This window comes from Rhinolophus ferrumequinum, chromosome 14 (genome assembly GCF_004115265.2).
Source record: "Rhinolophus ferrumequinum isolate MPI-CBG mRhiFer1 chromosome 14, mRhiFer1_v1.p, whole genome shotgun sequence".
In the NCBI taxonomy this organism is placed as follows: Eukaryota; Metazoa; Chordata; class Mammalia; order Chiroptera; family Rhinolophidae; genus Rhinolophus; species Rhinolophus ferrumequinum.
Genome location: NC_046297.1, coordinates 52428953 through 52446790, shown reverse-complemented (window position 1 = coordinate 52446790; position 17838 = coordinate 52428953). Strand labels below are relative to the sequence as shown.

At 33.0% G+C, this 17838-nt stretch overlaps 1 protein-coding gene across 1 annotated transcript in view; it reads left to right on the top strand.

Annotated features, from left to right (window-relative positions):
• The window catches only part of CSMD3 (CUB and Sushi multiple domains 3), a 1093095-nt gene that overhangs the window by 673612 nt on the left and 401645 nt on the right, over positions 1-17838 (top strand). Inside the window, exons 14-16 of the mRNA XM_033126920.1 lie at positions 7957-8139; positions 13085-13411; positions 16017-16211. Coding sequence (XP_032982811.1) covers positions 7957-8139; positions 13085-13411; positions 16017-16211 — 705 coding nt within the window. The remainder of the gene's footprint in view (positions 1-7956; positions 8140-13084; positions 13412-16016; positions 16212-17838) is intronic.

Sequence of the window (17838 nt, the reverse complement as noted above, 5' to 3'; positions counted from 1 at the left end):
TGGGACAGCAGCTGTAAAGGCACCAGGGACATACAGGGAGGAACTGAATTGTCCGACCCTCACATAACTACAAAATGACCATCCAAATTAGAGAATCAACATTGATACAATACAACCAAATGATTCACAGACCCCATTCAAATTTCTCCAACAAACCAAAAATGTCTCTTTTTCTGCCTTGTCAGGATTCAACCCCCATAACTTCATAGCATTTATTTGTTATGTCTTTCTCAGTTTCTTCAGTTTGGAGGAGTTCCCCGGTTTTTCCCTATCTGTCATGACCTTGACAGCTTCAAAGTACCTGCCTTTCATTTTATAAGATGCCCCAGAATCTGGGTCCATCCAGTCTTTCCTCATATCCAGACTTAAGCCCTTCATTCTTGACAGAAATGATGCTCATCATTTTACTGCATCATTTCAGAAGGCAGTGTTAGCAAATCCTGCACTGGTGATGTGATCCTTCATCACCTGGTAAAATTACTGTCTCCGGAATTTTTTAATGATAACATCACCATGTGCACCTTTGTCATGGATAGGTGTTTTACAGAGTGGTGAACCAAAGCTATGCCAGTATCTTGTTTATTATCAAACATTCACCCCAAATCCAAAATCACTATGATGGCTGCCTAATGTGGATTTCCTATTTTCATTAATTCTATATTTTTTAATGTGTTGTTCTACAGGGAAGCCGTGTTTTCTCTTCTCTCCCATTCATTTTTGTGCATGCGGATGTATTCATTTAAATTGCATTCAATTAGTTCTAATCTGTCATTATCACTGGTTTTGACACTGCCCCAGAATGGCGATAGAGTCCCTTCAAGCTAGCTCCTTTGTCTTCTGATATGTCCCATTATTCTTTAAGCTCTTTTTGTTGTTCTTTGACACAACAAGCTGTACCAGACTCATCTTGCACTTTTTCTTTTCCAATCCTAAAGGAGACTTTCTGATTCCTTTCAGTGAAAAAATGGTATTTAGACCAAGATCTAGACACTCAGTGTACTTGTTTGTATAGGGAATTATTGCTTTTAGTATTCTTAGTGGATGAAGCTAGAAAACATATGTGCAGACATATATGTACATATATACATGTATACATATATATGTATACAGACATGCAATCTAAATCTATAGTCTATGTCTATATTTTAAACATGAGTTCACACCAATTCCTCTAATTTTATTTCAAGCCCTCAGGATTATCTGTAGCCTTCCCTTTTTCCACACCCCCTTATTGATTGTAAGAAGTCCTGAACTCCTTATCCTCAGTACGCTCATAATTTGCACAATTTCCTTATATGTAATTAACCTCGCAACCTTTCCGGCTGCATCTTTGGCCTTGCTTCTACTTTTTTGACCCCAGCCACACCATCACCTACTTGAACTCACTACCTGCACAACGCCTTGTGCCACGGTCACTGTCTCTGCGACAGTCTGAATATTTGTGTGCCCGAAAATGTGTATAGTGAAACCTATTTCCCAAAGTGATGGTATTTAAAGTGGGCCTTTGTCAGGTCATGGGAGTGGTGCCCGGATGAGTGGAATTAGTACCCCAAAGAGCTTTTTTTCCCTTTCTACCACCTTAAAATATAGCAAAGAAAAAGCTTTCTATGAACCAGGAAATGGACCCTCTTCAGACACCAAATCTGCTGGCATCTTGATTTTGGACTTCCCAGACTCCAGAACTGTGAGACACAAATTTCTGTTGTTTATAAACCATGCAGTTTATGGTATTCTGTTATAGCATCCCCAGTAGACTCAGGCAGCCTCCTAACTAACTCCAACAATCCACCGCCTAACGAAGGAAAGTGAAGGGAAAATACATCTTTTTTTTTTTTTTCTTACTGCTCTTCTCCTTCCTACCTGAAGTACATTTCCTTCCTCACTGTTTCCAGTTCACTCAGTGAGATAACTCTAAGGTAGTTCAAGGGTCACCTACTCTAAGAGGATTTTGCTATACCTTCTTTGGGCCCTCATTTAAGGACGGAGGCTGCATCTTATTTGTCCTTTTTTGTTGTTGTTGTTCATCTTATTTGTCTTTATGTCCTTACTGCCCAGTATTATTTTTGCTATATATTATAAACTAAATAAGTGTTTCATAAATAGGTAATTAATGAATGGAGATTCCTCCACAATAGCTTGGTGATGAAGACTTTGGAGTCAAACAGAACGAAACTGCTATTCACAAGTTTTATGAAATTGGTCCTGTTAGTGTCTTAGTCTGTTTGGCTGTTATAACTAAAATACTATAGGCTGCATGGCTTATAAACAATAAACATCACAGTCTGGAGACTAGAAAGTCCAACATCATAGCATGCTGTCTTCTCCTTGTGTCCTCACATATTCTAGCAGAAGACATAAGGGAGCTTTTAAATATTCTTTTACAAGGGCACTACTCCCATTCATGAAAGCTCCACTCTCAAGACCTAATTATCTTCCAAAGACTCTACCTCCAAATATCGATCATCATGTTGAGGATTAGATTTCACCATATAAACTGGGGTAAGTGGCACAAACACTCAATCTTTGCCATTTCTTCTCTGAACTTCAATTTTCTCATCTGCAGATGTAGATGAAAATAATTCATTCATAGGGTTGTCATGATGATTAAATTATATAATGAATGTTTTAAAATACGTTTTCACAGTGCCAGTAAGTTTTAATGCTCAATAAATGATAGTTACTATTATTAATAATTGTTCTTTGTGCATTTCTCGTGTAGCACTCATTTGTTGCACATTAATTATTTCTTCAGATGTTAGTCTTGCTTCCTGGATAGAAAAAAAAAAAAAAAACATTTAAAGGCAGTGAATCTAATAGGTATATGTTTATTTTACTTACTGCATATTGTTTTTCAGTATAAGAGAGTATTGCTGCTTCAAAAATTTCACCTTTATTTGAAAATGTATCCTTGATTTTAAAAGAATGTTGTATTAAAGAAACAAAGAAAGCTGTATGGCTTCAAAATAGTCGAGTAAGCACTTACTCTCAATCCTGACACACAGATTATAGAAATCATATTTTAAAGTATTTACTGATCCTTAGGAATAGGAAGATAAGATCTCAGTTGTTATGAGGCTGCAGGGGATCCCTAAGATAAATAAATATAATTAAGCATATAAAGATATATAGGAGGTCCAGTGGTGAGTTGAGAATTTCATAAACCAGTGCCTCTATGGAAGCATAGGAAGCCATCGTGCACCCAGGCCAGAAGCCTCTGGGGAGAATGCCACTGGCAATCATGACAAACTGCAGTAATTGCTACAGAGGAAAAGATGTCAGCTACAGAGCCAAATACCCAGACACGGAATGGGAGTCCGATGCAGTCAGTTACCAAGCAGGAAGCCTCACCAAGTCAGGATGGAGACCATAAAAGTGGCTTCATCGGAGATCAATAGAGGGAGGAGTTTGCACCCAGAAGTACAATGTGATTCTGATATTATGACAAATAAACCTGAAGGCACGGGTGGTTGAAGGTGAAAATGGGGAGTGCAGGACCTGTGTGGTTAGATAGAGAACACTGGACAGCTTGCTTAAAATGAAGAGTTTTGTTCTTCCCTACACTACTCCCTCCTGTATCTTTCTTCATAGATTTTACCCCCGTTGTGATTCACAGAAAATATTTTTAAATATGCAGCTTTAGAAGAAACTTTACTCTGCTGCTGTCTAAGTACCCTTCTGCTTATACCCAAGGAACGAGAGTTAAAAAGCAGAAAATAATTTTAAGTACTTATACTAGATATCTTCACAAACATAAGAGGAAATTGTATGTGTGAACAAAATAATACTTAATAAAACAATAAAAAGTAATAACAATTATTAAATATTCAGGAAATGGCAACATAATTTTTCAGTATATAGGTTGAATTGGGATTCAATAAAAGTACACAGGGATTTAGTAAAGTGGACTTTGGACTTTAAAATAAACATATCCACATATATATTTACATATATGTAATTCTTCTAGAATTCAGAATATAGAATTTTTATAATGAAAATTCAAAAGATTAAGCGACATAAAGGTTAAATGCCAAAGTTCCAACATTCAGTGTAAAGGAATTTCAGAGAGATGAGAGCATGTAAGAAACAATATTTTAAAAGAAATAATGATAAAAATTTCCTAGTACTGAAAAAAAAAAAAAAGTTGCCATGTAGTATTTGACAGGAGAAATCTATCAAGCACCAAGTTAAAAAAAAAAAAAAATTATTTAAAAACCAATATCTAGGTAGATGATAGTTACATTTTAAAGCAGCAAATCTAGAAGGGAATCATAACACTTATGGGAAAGGAAAAGAGGAAGCAAGAAACAGATTAATTTTATAAGAGAATTAAAATCAGTTTGGCACCATATTTCTCATCAGAAATAATGGATGGATAAAAGACCAGGAAAAACATCTTCAAAATGCTGAGGAAAAATAATTTTGAATTAACTTTCTGTACCTTACCAACTATCATTTCATAGTGAGGGCAAAATAAAAACATTTTCAGGTGAAAGAGAACCTCTTCTTCCATTCTTTCAATAACAGAAACAATGACAATAAGATGGTAAATGAGTACTAAAATTTTTGAGCCTAGCAACAATGTTATCCCACCATCACCTAGCACTTTAGCCCCACTCTTCCCTGTTCGATACCTTCCCCACAGCATGTATCACCTTCTGAAAAAACATGTTATTTATTTATTATTATTTATAAACTCGTGATGGAATTCATGTGACCAGAGAGCAGGAATCACTGTCTGTTTATTCATCGATAGTTCCCACGTACCTAGAACATAATTTGTCCCATCTTAGGTGCTCAAATAAATACTTGCTGAATAAATTGAGTGACAAAATGATGGTTTAAACTATGTGAAGTGAACTTGATTCAACTAAAAGTAAATGTGGTAAAATCTATACTCTATTTGGGACTGTAGCATAGTTCTTCTAGAAGTTGTCAGAGAAGGTAAACAAAAGAGAATTAAGGGCATAAACAATTTCCATTTGACAAATATAACAAATTGAGTATATTTTAAGGATTTATCTACTGTGAGACCTGGATATATTTATTCTGATACTAAGCAGTAATATTAGAAATCAACAACAAAATGATAGCCCTGACCCATACATTTAAAAACACTTTGAAATTATTTATGAGTTAAAGAAGAAATCAAAATGCAAATTACAAATTATTTAGAAGTTAACCAAAAAAAGCTCTGTATCAAAGCAATTCGCTAAAGAAAATTTATAAAGGCAAGTTTTTAAGGAAGCAAGAAAGGCTGAAAATAAACTATTAAAAAAAAATAGCTCTACAAGGTAGAAAAAGAACAGCAAAATAATGCAAAAGAGAGTTGCAGATGGAATCCAAAAGACAAAAAGAAAGATGTTTAAATAAAAATCAAAACAGTATAATTGATCAGCAAACGTTGGTTCTTTGAATAGACAAAGAAATTTCACAACCCTTTGTAAGTATGAGCAAAGAAAACTGGAAGACTACAAATAAATAGCTAGGAGTGAGAAAGATTTATGATATAGTTATAAAAAGGCATCCTAAAATCCTGTAACACAAATCTATTACTACTAAACTACTAGCCTGGCTAACCTTGGAAAAAGTCACTTCTCTAACATATATAAGTTGCCAGTACTGCTCCCCGAGCAGCAAAAACAAAACAAAACAATAAAAAAAACCTTCGGCAGGAAAATAACATTAGAAATTGAAATTGTGGTCAGATATCTACCTCAAAATTGTATCATATTCAGACACCTTTTTTTAGGAACTTCTAACACTCAAAGATCCAATTATTCCTGTTATAAAAACTAGCCTAAAGACTAGTGAAACTTGAAAAATTACTAACCTCTTGATATTAAATCTGGATAAAAACAACACAAAAATAAAAAATAAATACACACACACACACACACACACACACACACACACACTGGAGGGTGTCGCGTCCAGCATGACAAGAGTTGTGGGAAGCAAGGAGGGTGGCACAACATTAAGAAAGTCAGTAGACAAGAATAGAGTGCAAGCGGGGCTAAGGGACTCAAGTCTCAAGGACTGAGCCCTGAATCAGGCCAACGCATGGCTTTTATTAGTTAGGTGTGGAAGTAAAAGAAGTAAAGCTTGTCAATCTCAAGATCTGTGAATCCCATACATTATAATAGGAAACTGATTCAAGCCAATCACCCTTGCCTGCTGGCAGCAGAACACTAAGTCTCAGGATAAGTACTTCCCAGGGACAAAACCTTTATGCATATGAATAGATGGAGAGCACATCATTGAGTCACTTCCTCTGCTGGTTTGTGAGAAGGAATGCAGCCACAGAGGCAGAGGCTCTCCTTAGCAGGGGGTGGGGGGGGGAAGGTGGGGGGCTGTGCCCACCTCTGTTGACCCCGCGAGTTCTCCAGATTTTCCCCACATGGCTGTGTCTGGCTTGGGTTGCCCCTCTGCCCCCTGTGGGGAGTTGTACCCGTCTTTGACTAGCCAGCCATCTTTCTGGGGCCAAACAGGGAGACATAAGGTGTAAAAACAAAGGTGAAGCAAAGTCCCTGAAAGGATCCGTTTCACAGACTCTCCTTTCTTTAGGGGTAGGTACGAGGAGACAGACGGGTAGGCTGCTGCGTGGCAACAGTAGGGTACCAAAAAAATGTATACGCATGACTTGTATTCATCTTTTGTTATCAGTATATGAGTATATGATTACAATTTTAATACAATTTTTTCCTTTCTTAAAATGTGTATACATTTTTTTGGTACCCTATGCATACAGACTAATGTCACTCACTATGTCATAGATAAAAATAAAATATCAAACCCAGTTCTAAGGATACAAATTGTTCAAATATATCTCCAAAATTATTGTTTGGTGAAGATAGAGCAAGTATAAAATAATATTGACAGTTGAATACAACATAATTTATAATACATATATGAAGCAGTGCTACAGTTTTTCTGGAGAGGAGTTTTATATTTATATAAAATGCAGATGTTAATGCTATATATTGTATATGTCTATGCATAATTATAAAAGCTTGGAAAAAGAACTGTAAAGATACATACCAAAATGGTGTGGTGAATTACAGAAGAACTAAGAATGTGTGATTGTTGGAGTGTCCTAAGAGGCCATAACTTCATCTCATTTATGTTTTTTAATTTTAATTTTTATGATTTTTGCTATTGTTTGAGGACACCTGTATTAAGATGATTCCATATCTTGAAAACCAAACCACCACAACAAATTACTATGGACATTTATAGCTTCACAATGAATATCCTAGATATTTTGAGTTTCTTTGAATGTGGACAAAAGGGTGTTTTAATATGCTCTTAAGATAATTTTTTTCAACCTCCAATTTAATTCCTGCAAAGAACATTTATTGAGGAACATATCTGGGTAATTTGGAACACAAAATGGATTCCTGCCCTAAGGAGGTTTTTTTTTTGGGGGGGGGGCGGGGGCGGGGATTCTGGTTGGGAAAGTGATTCAACTAACTAGTATCAGGAAGCATGGCAGATCATGTGTGAAAGGTAAGTACTGATTGCTGGAGGGGTACACAGGCAGAAAATTTATGTCATATCCTGGTCGCAATCTAAGGATTTACTGTATCATGTACAGATTACAAAAACAAGAACAGTCTTTGGGATTTGGGGAAAATACCTATGTATGTGTAACTATATGTACAGTACAGACAGAAAATCTGAATCTTGTCATCATTGTTCTGCTAGGAACAACCACAATAGCGCTGTGGACCTCAGTTTCCCCCAAATGAAAGAAATACACTAATTATTCCCTACAGATCAATTCATAAAATTAGGTCCACAAGAGAAGCAAAAGAAAAAACAACAACAACAAAATAAGATTGGAGAACTTTTGCTCTGAAATATCTTAGCTATAGAGAGTTGTGCATGTACTAAACGGGATGTATGGACATCATATGCCTGAAACCCTTGAAAAGTGACTTTAATCTATTTTTACAGAAATTGAAAAAGAAAGTTGTGGAGATCCTGGGACACCTTTATACGGAATTAGAGAAGGCGATGGATTTTCTAATCGTGATGTTTTAAGGTTCGAATGCCAGTTTGGGTTTGAATTAATTGGAGAGAAATCCATTGTTTGTCAAGAGAATAACCAATGGTCTGCAAACATACCCATCTGTATCTGTGAGTACCAAATGCTTTGCTTCCAGATAGCATATGTTACCCTGTCCTTGCATATAATTGCTTTTGTAATTAATTGCAAAGAGCTGGAACCGTGTAATTATTTTTGAACGAGTAGCACTTTGTGACACTATCTTTAACAAGTGTGCTTATGCCAAATTATAAATTTCATTACAGATTTAAATAAAGTTAACATAGTTCACTTGGTAATTGCAAAGTATATATTATGTGTGTTCTCAAAACATTTTATTGGTGACACTTTATACTTTATAGATAGCATACTTCTTATGGAAATTATACATCTAAGCTAATTCTAATAGACTCATTTATTTTAATAAGATAGTATATGCTTATTTGCAATCAAAAACACTTAAAATATTTAAAGCTTATATTCCATGTATAATGCATAAACTTATTTTTGCTTGTAGATGCTCACACTTAATGCACCCTTAAATGCCATTTATTTATATTGCACAAAATAAAATTCATTAATGTTTATGATATACAGTACGCTTGGATTAAAATAATGTATTTCTTCAAATACATTAAAACATACCAATTTAATTGCAACAAAAATGTAATTTTTATTACACATTAATGCACTTTTGGGTTCAATTGAATACTATTTTCATTACCAACAAATACAACTTACCAGGTGTGAGTGCAATATTGAAATTTTTGAATTTTAGTTGTGAATATTAACAAATGGTAATATAAAAGACATCATCATAAAAGTAAAGATAATGTTCTGGTTTTCAAGTGTAAGACTGTTCATCTGTATCCAGCTTTTAATGATAATGCTTTTCATTTGTGAAAATCTTTATTCCCTGTAAAGACATTAGTACAAACCTTACTTTAATATTTTACTGGTTTAATAAAAATGTAGTCTTTTTTAAGATCTACATTTTATCTGAATTATAATATATGCTGCAAAATATACATTTTCCTTTATTGAAAATGTTGATTATTTAATATTTCGAAATTAACATTTTAAAAGAACTGAGACCTTTTAAAGTGAATACAGGCCATTTTCTAATATATATATATATATATATACATACATATATATATATATATATATATATATTGCACAGTCAAAAAAAAAAGGAATACGAAAAATAGCAAGTAAGCATTACTGTTTCTCATTATAGTGTTCTAGATACATATTGCCATGATAACATCTTACATTTCAGCAGAGTGGGTATTTTTAGAATCTGGCATAAATTTCCCTAAAGTATATTTCTCTTGATCTTCGGGAAATCTAGGAGAGGAAGAGTGCGCTGACCCCTTTAATAGAACTCTTTCAGGTTAGAGCCAGTGTTCATCTAACCAAGATCACCTTGTGAAATTCCTGTTGTGAGAGAAGAAACTGCATTAGGAGAGTCTGATTTGATTATGTCAGCATCATCTAAAGCTTAGTAATACTTCAAAAGACTTTACTTGAAGATCTTTAGTTCTAGGGGTTTTTCCAAGGAGACAATGTCACTGTAATATTGGTGAATCTATTAATGTTATATACCCCATTAAAAATGAAAATCTTTTTAGATCATTGTAATAGATGCTAAAATGCATTTAATAAGATATTTAAAATAATGCTGACTAAATCAAATTTGAAAACTCTTGAAAATCTAGAGGACATTTTTTTACTATTTTAAAGAGAATTAAGTCCTGCATCCTGATATATAAATATGGAGAAATTAATAGTTTCCTTATATACCAACAATAGATAATTTGAAAGTGTAGTTGAAAGAGAATTTTTAAGAAAAATAAAGTTATAAAAAACTATAGAAATAATCCTTACATGAATCCATATAACTCATAGAAATAAATTATCAACTTATTGAGAATAGGAAATTTTATGAGGAAAAAAAGAGATGGACACTATGTCTCTGAATGAGAAGATATTATATGAAGTATGTAAATTACATAGACATATTTATAAAGTCATGCTTTTATTTTTCAATAAAAATTCTAACATAATTTCTTTGGGAACTTGACTTAGTGCCTTGACATAAAACTAGGTAAAAATACAGGCAAGAATACATGCTTATGTGGATACTAAAGCATAACGTGAAGTTATTACTATAAAATTAGCATGATACTCACAGAAATATAACACTAGGTCAAAGGAAATTACATAAAAAGTGCATCTAATATAATGAAGGGTTTAGAGTACAGTAGTCCCTCTTCATCTGAGGGAGATACGTTTCTAGACCCCAGTGGATTCTGCCCTAAACCGTGGGCAGAATCAAACCCTATATATACTATGTTTTTTTCCCTATGATACATAATTACGATACAGTTCTATTGATCAATTAGGCAGAGTAAGAGATTAACAACAATATCTAATAAAATAGAACAATTTGACATATATAATAATATATAATAAAAAATTATGTGAATGCGCTCTCTCTCAAAATGTATTGTACTCATATTTTCAATTAAAGGAAGCACTTTATGGCTTCTCTTTGTCATATCTGAATTGCTGGTATCACTACTCTTGTACTTTGGGACCATTATTAAGTAAAATAGGTGTTACTTGAAAACCAGCACTGTGATGCTAATACCTAGACAATGTATCTGACAACCAAGAAGGCTACTAGGTATCTAATGGATGGGTAGCATGCAATAATGTGAATATGATGAACAAAGAGATGATTCACATGCCTGCATGGATGGAGCAGCGTGGCGCAAGATTTTATCATGCTACTCATAACAGCCCACAATTTAATACTTATGAATTGTTTATTTCTGGAAGTTTTCCATTTGATATTTTTAGACCAAGGTTGACTGCAGGTAATGGAAACCCGGAAAGCAAAATCGACACTATGGGCCAACTACTGTATTATATAGGCATTTACCTATCTCTCTGATAAGGAAGGATAACACGATAAATTTTGGCTAGCCCTTGCCCCAGGTGATGGTCATTTTGATCAGAGATTGGCAAACTATGAATTGTGGGCTAAATCTGGCCTGAATCCTACTTTTGTAGATAAAGTTTTATGGGAATATAACCACTTACTTTCATTTACCTGTTGTCTATGGCAGCTTTCCTGCTACAGTGGGAGAGTTATTAGGTTGGTGCAAAAGTAGTAGCAGTTTTTGCAATTTATTTTTTTAAATCTTTTAAACCGCAATTACTTTTGCACCAAATAAATAGTTGCAGAAGAGACAAGTGCGCTTGTAAAGCCACAGCACTTACTATCTGTCCCTTTACAGAAAAGGTTTGCTGACCCTTAATTTAGATCAAGGGTTATAGAATCAAATGATTCCAGGAGGAAGGCAGGTAAAAATGTGAAGAGGAAACATGTATCCACGAAGGAAGTGACAGGAAACTAGTTCATCGACTTTTCAAGAGAAGCTAGAGATCCAGGTTTTATCCCGTCAAGTGTGATAATTTTAAAAAATTATCTCATATTTTTAGTGGGGCATAGGAAAAAAACAATGCAAATCATTTGCATTCAGCCCCATGACTTTCAGTTTGGGTTCAGCCCCATGACTGTCAGTTTCTAAGGCCCGGTTTTAACTCTTAACATCATTCCATGGGAAAAGGAAATTTAAGTTAGAAATTACATATGAAAAAAGAATAAGAGTGATAATACATATAATTTCTATGATTCTTTTACATATTTTACATGTACATGTAGATATAATTTAATTTTTGTCATTATATTTCTGTAGATAGAGATAGATAGTGACCTAGTTTGTGAAACTTAAAAAATCTAAACTTAAAAGCAATGAAAAATGCAGATTGTTATTTTTTAGTACTCAAGTTAAAATAAATTATAATAAAATATTAACAAAATAACAAAACGTGCAAATTGTAATATTGTGTGAATATTGTCAACTAAGAGTTCATAATCTCAAATGATTAGAGTTCATGAGCAGATAATTCCCAAAAGAGAAAATATAAATGGCTAACACACATAAGAGAAATCTTCAACTTCCCTAGTAGGCAAAGAAGTGGCCAATTTGTACAGATGTCATTTTTCTTATCAAATAAGAAAGGGAAAATTTGAACAGTTTTGTGTTGGTTAGGGTGTTGTACTCTGTAATATATTTCTGTTATATTTCAGTATAAATTAATATAACTTTTCTAGGCAGAAATTTAGCAAAATATTTTGAGGCTTATTTACATACTTTATTTACATACTCTTTGTAAATAAAATTTGGTGCAAAATTGTATGAATTCAATTTTGTTTAAAATATGTTATAAAAACTACTGGAAGAAAATACATCATTATTTTAACAATGATTTTCTCTGTGAATATTTACTTTTCTATTTATCCATCTTCTGCTTTCTAAATGTTCTATGTGAATGTTTAAGTCAGATGTTTTTTAAAAGTTAAAAAAAGAAAACTTGAGGGGGGAGGACTTCGTCTTCATATGGTGTGAGAGTTTAGTTGTTTTTCCAGTGTTTGCCACCAGTGGTGTCCATTATAAAAGTTAATTCATCTCCTTATCTGTGTTCTAAACTATAAAAGCATCTTATGAGCATGGTAGAATGAAACTCACTGAGTCACCACTCTCTTTACAAGTTTTCTCTGTGCTACATCATCCCATTTCTATTAATAGTCACATGCTATTTTGTGTCTTTAATTATTTCATGAACATTATTGCTTTCTATGAAATCTCTATTTCTCCAACATTATTTTTGAGGCACAGAAACAAAAACTTTGCACAGCACTCTAACATGAACGTGATAAATGTCAAATAAATTGCTGTTATTGTTTCAATTATATTTTGTGCATATTTAAGCATACAATCATCAAAAAATACTAGTTGCCTTTTCTAATATGTACAAACGGTAACTTTTCTGTCTTATAAGATACTTTACATTGTTCAATATTATTTTTTCAAACTATAGTTATCTGAATTGTAGGATAGGGCAATATGGTAAAATATTACTTTTGATTATTTATGGTATTTTCTAATCTTATTTTAACAGTTCCTTGTCTCTCTAACTTTACTGCACCAATGGGTACAGTCCTTTCTCCTGATTACCCAGAAGGGTATGGAAACAATTTAAACTGCATCTGGACAATAATCTCTGATCCAGGGAGTCGGATACACCTTTCTTTTAATGACTTTGATCTGGAATCCCAGTTCGACTTCCTTGCTGTTAAAGATGGTGACTCTCCAGAATCCCCAATTCTTGGAACCTTTACTGGGGCTGAGGTGCCTTCCCACCTTACTAGTAACAGTCATATACTGCGATTAGAATTTCAAGCTGACCATTCAATGTCAGGACGTGGCTTTAACATCACTTATAACAGTAAGTTTAAGTTTTCCATATCATCTATTTGTACAAAGTAGAACTGGAAAGGAATCGTGCACACCAGCTCTGTGGTTCGATAGATAAAGAAACTTGAACAATAACATACATAACTGTGCATTTGGTCCTTGATTTCCAACCATATTTTACTCTCTATCATGTCATTTCTGTTTGTGAGATGCCTGATGTTAAGGAAATGTGTTTCAAATATCATTATTAGATTGGCGAATATATTAGCTTATTTTATGAAATCTTATAAGCATGACTTCGAACATACTATATAACACAGGCTTTGCTCTTTAATTACTGTGCAAACATAAAAGGGAGATAGATCTTTCCTTCAAGATATTGAAGGATACTTTAATAAATAATAATAGCACAGAGTTATAATTGCAAAGACAAATTCACAAGGCTATAGAAGCATCACAAAGAAAGAACTCCTTAACTTAGGGGCAATAAAACGCTATCCTGATTTTAGCAAAGCCATCATGAGGGGAAATACCTTAGTGGTTAAGAATATCAGCTGTAAAGTGAAATGATCAAACTTCAAATCTACATTTTTAGGTTCAAGAACTGAGCCTCAGTGTCCTCTTCCTCATCCGTAAAATTGTATTGGGTTTCTATAAGGAGTACATTAGGTGATGCATGTAAATAATTTAGCCTAGGGTATATGGTACCTAATAATTGATCAATAAACATTCGCTATTATTGTTTAATTGGCTTTTGAACTATTACCTTGACATTGGATATTACGTTACTGTCTATTACTACGTATTGATCCAGATTTGAGATTTCTTCGAGCTGTTGTCTATCACTCATATTCATGTATTTCAAAAGAATAAATATTACTTTTCCGAAAAAAAACATGGTGTAAATATATCCAAAAAATGACTCACATAAAGGAAAAACTTTTAGTGGGTTGATATACTTACCAATGCTTCTGTTAACAAATGTTTTACCTGAAGCCAAAGAATATTAGTAATTTTTATTGTTTTTTCCTTGAAGCTACCACAATGCCAGATATTGACCAATTTGACAAGTTAATATCTAAGTGTCATGTAATAATATGATTTACTTTCCTGCTCTTTAAAAAAAGAATTGCACCCTCACTCCCGTCACTGTCCATTCAATGCTGAGCTTTGGCAATTAGTAACAAAACACAGTTATTGTCTATTCAAAGTGTCACTAGTGGTGAGTACTGCCACTAATAAGTGTCAGCATGTAATTGTACATTATTAAAATTAAATTGGCTGTGACATGTGTCATAGAGACTTATTGTTTTAAGTGGCTGCTTTATCTGAAAGTTCTCTTAAAAATATTTATACATCTGTATATAGATACAGACATGCACTTACCTATTTATAATTTTTATTTTGTGTTAACTGCATATTTGTAACTTTAATGTTTTGGTACCTTGAGGATATTATGAAAATATGCCTCCTTGTTCCTTGTTTTGTTTTTCTAGTAAATCATTTAATCCATCATATGTAAATTATTTTGTTTAATACTTACTAGTGACATTTTTTCCCTAAACAAAAAATCTCTGAAGAATTTTGTATAGAAGTTGGTTTAATCAAAATTGTCTTTAATGATACAACAGAAAACAATGACTAAATATGTGTACCTAAAATATATATTTTATACAATTTAGAATTTAGCTTAATATAATTTTATATTGTTTAAGTTAAAAATGTGAATGGATAATAAAATTATATGATTTATGGACAATATCAAAGTGATGCTTAGTGAGGAAATTTTAATAACTGTATCTACTTATTCAGTATGAATATAATAATCTTATTTAATTATAAATATCTCATAAAACATGTTTTAAACATTCAGACTTTGCTACTTTATATATTCTTCCATTAGTATTATACTAATTTAAACATAGTGTATATTGGATCGTGAATAAGGAGAAAAATTTGTAGGCCTCATGCAATCACAATCTCTGAAAAATTCAAAGCAGTGCATTGTCACTACACTTCTGCCATTTGCTGGGACTGGGCTAAATAAACATTGTAGGATATTCAAGGTCAAATGTAATAGTGGCCCTAAACTCAAGAACTCTCCTTCTCTTGAGAGTCATAAGACAAATAACGCAAGATAGAATATGTTGTTGAGAAATAATTAAAAGCAGCCCAGAAGATACATTTCAATTCTATCTCTATGCTCCGAGGCAAGCTACTTAAATTTTTCTGATTCTCACAGCATAAATGATGATACTTTCGCTCATCAGACTATTCTAAATGTTAAATGAGATAATAACATTTCTAAGGCTCTCTATTCACATTCATTGGAATTCTGACTAGATTATCCTGGAAATTGTTGTGAAACCTAATGATCTCCAGAAATAAGCAGAAAGAGTTCCATTTTGACATTGTAGAGTGAAATTCATGTTTGAAAATAATCATGCCTATTACACATCATGGGAAAATAGGTATGATCAGAGAAGAGCCTCCATTTTCTTTCCTTTAAATAAATAAAGGCTTTTGTAGAAATAAACATAACCTTTTAAAAATCACTTTTTCTAACCCCAAATGCACAACTGTTTTTTTCATCTTGTTTGTATGTATTTTTTATTTGTTTCTTTGTTGTTCTCAAGCATTTGGGCATAATGAGTGTCCTGATCCTGGAATACCAATCAATGCACGGCGGTTTGGGGACAACTTTCAATTAGGAAGTTCAATTTCAGTTATTTGTGAAGAAGGATTTATTAAAACCCAGGGAACAGAAACAATCACATGCATTCTTATGGATGGAAAAGTGATGTGGAGTGGACCAATTCCAAGATGTGGTGGTAAGCAAAACGACCCACAGAAAATATAACTCTGTCACCATTAAGCATTAGAAACCATAATAGGGAATGCATTGTTCTGCCAGGACTGTTGTGATCTTTCTCTTAAAATATTAGTGATCTAGGACATATATACTTAAACCGTCACATTTTTAATTTTCCATGTTAAAATAATTTTTAGAAACTATTTAGAAGTTTTCTTTAAAAAGAGCTCTTATTAAAAGATACACATTAACAAGTGGTAAATATCGGTTGCATGTGCACATTTTCTTTAGTACATACGTCATAGTTATAGTTTAGTACACTTTTATAGTTTCCATGTATATTTTTCTTTGTAACCATTTGGAATGGAATTTTAACCATTCAGAGCATAAATTTATTTTTAAAAAATGCGTTAACTATTATTAATTACAATACATAAATGTATGCTAAAGTAGCCATTATTTAACATGTATAGATTTTGTAGGCACAGTTTGCTAAACATTTTTTTTCAATTTTGATCACCAAATAAAATTTAGTCAAGAAAGTTCAGCACAATATATATACGTGTGATATATATACTGTGTTTGAAAGTATATATCTTTGAATATACACACTCACATAAAGTTGTAAATTATATTGGTAAGAAAGAAGGATGACCATATTTAAAAATACAATATATTAAGACTATAGTGTATCAATTTAGTATCTATAAGAGTGTGTAGGCGAGCTTTATTTAGAATTATCACAGTAGGAATTAACATTCTGAATGCTCTTTTCCTTCCACCCTAGTACCTGAGGTTATATATCTATTTTATTTAAAAAGATATAGAACTTCTACTAAGAAATCGATGAGCTAGAACCATGAAACATGCTTTAATAAATTGCCTGTAATGAATAGGTGATGATTTGTAAATGATTTCTTCTTTTTCTTGCTTTCCCAACTTTTCTTCCTATCCCAATTTTCCTCCTTACCTGCGCGCAAACTGACAATGGAAGTTTTGTTTTCTTAATTTCTAGCTGATAAATTGAGAATAGTTAACATACACTTCAGAAGTATAGCAGACTACATTGAATAATACAGCCATTACCTGTAAGTGCTGTTTCATTTAATGAACATTTTCATAATGTCTCATGATGCAGTAATGCAGACCATGAAATTATGTTTTCCTATTAGCCCCTTCGATTAGCGCCTCCCTCCTTTCCTAAAGCCTTTCTCATGTGTAATATTAGGGGTATAAACCAGATGACTTTACTGTTCTTTTCCAAACCTTAAATGATATAGGCTTAGTAGGGGTGAACTTGTAAGTGGTTATGATTGTACTATTATGTTTTTAAAACATAATGAAGTTGCACAATGAAGGACTGAAATAAAAAGAGAAAAAATGGAAACTAATTCTTTTTTGGTTTTTTTTTTTTTTTTTTTTTTTTTTTTTTTTTTTATATCATACACTGCCCCTGAGCTCATTCATTATTTTAAGCACAGTTCCTGACCCAGACCTGGGACATCAGTCAGGAAAGCCTACATTCGTATTTTAAGGAAAAGTAGGAGATGGGAGAAAACTTTGTTTCAGACAGAACGAATAGCTCTATTTCAAAGTGACTAGAATGAAGGATAAAGGGACAGAGGTTTGGTGAAGAATCAATGGGT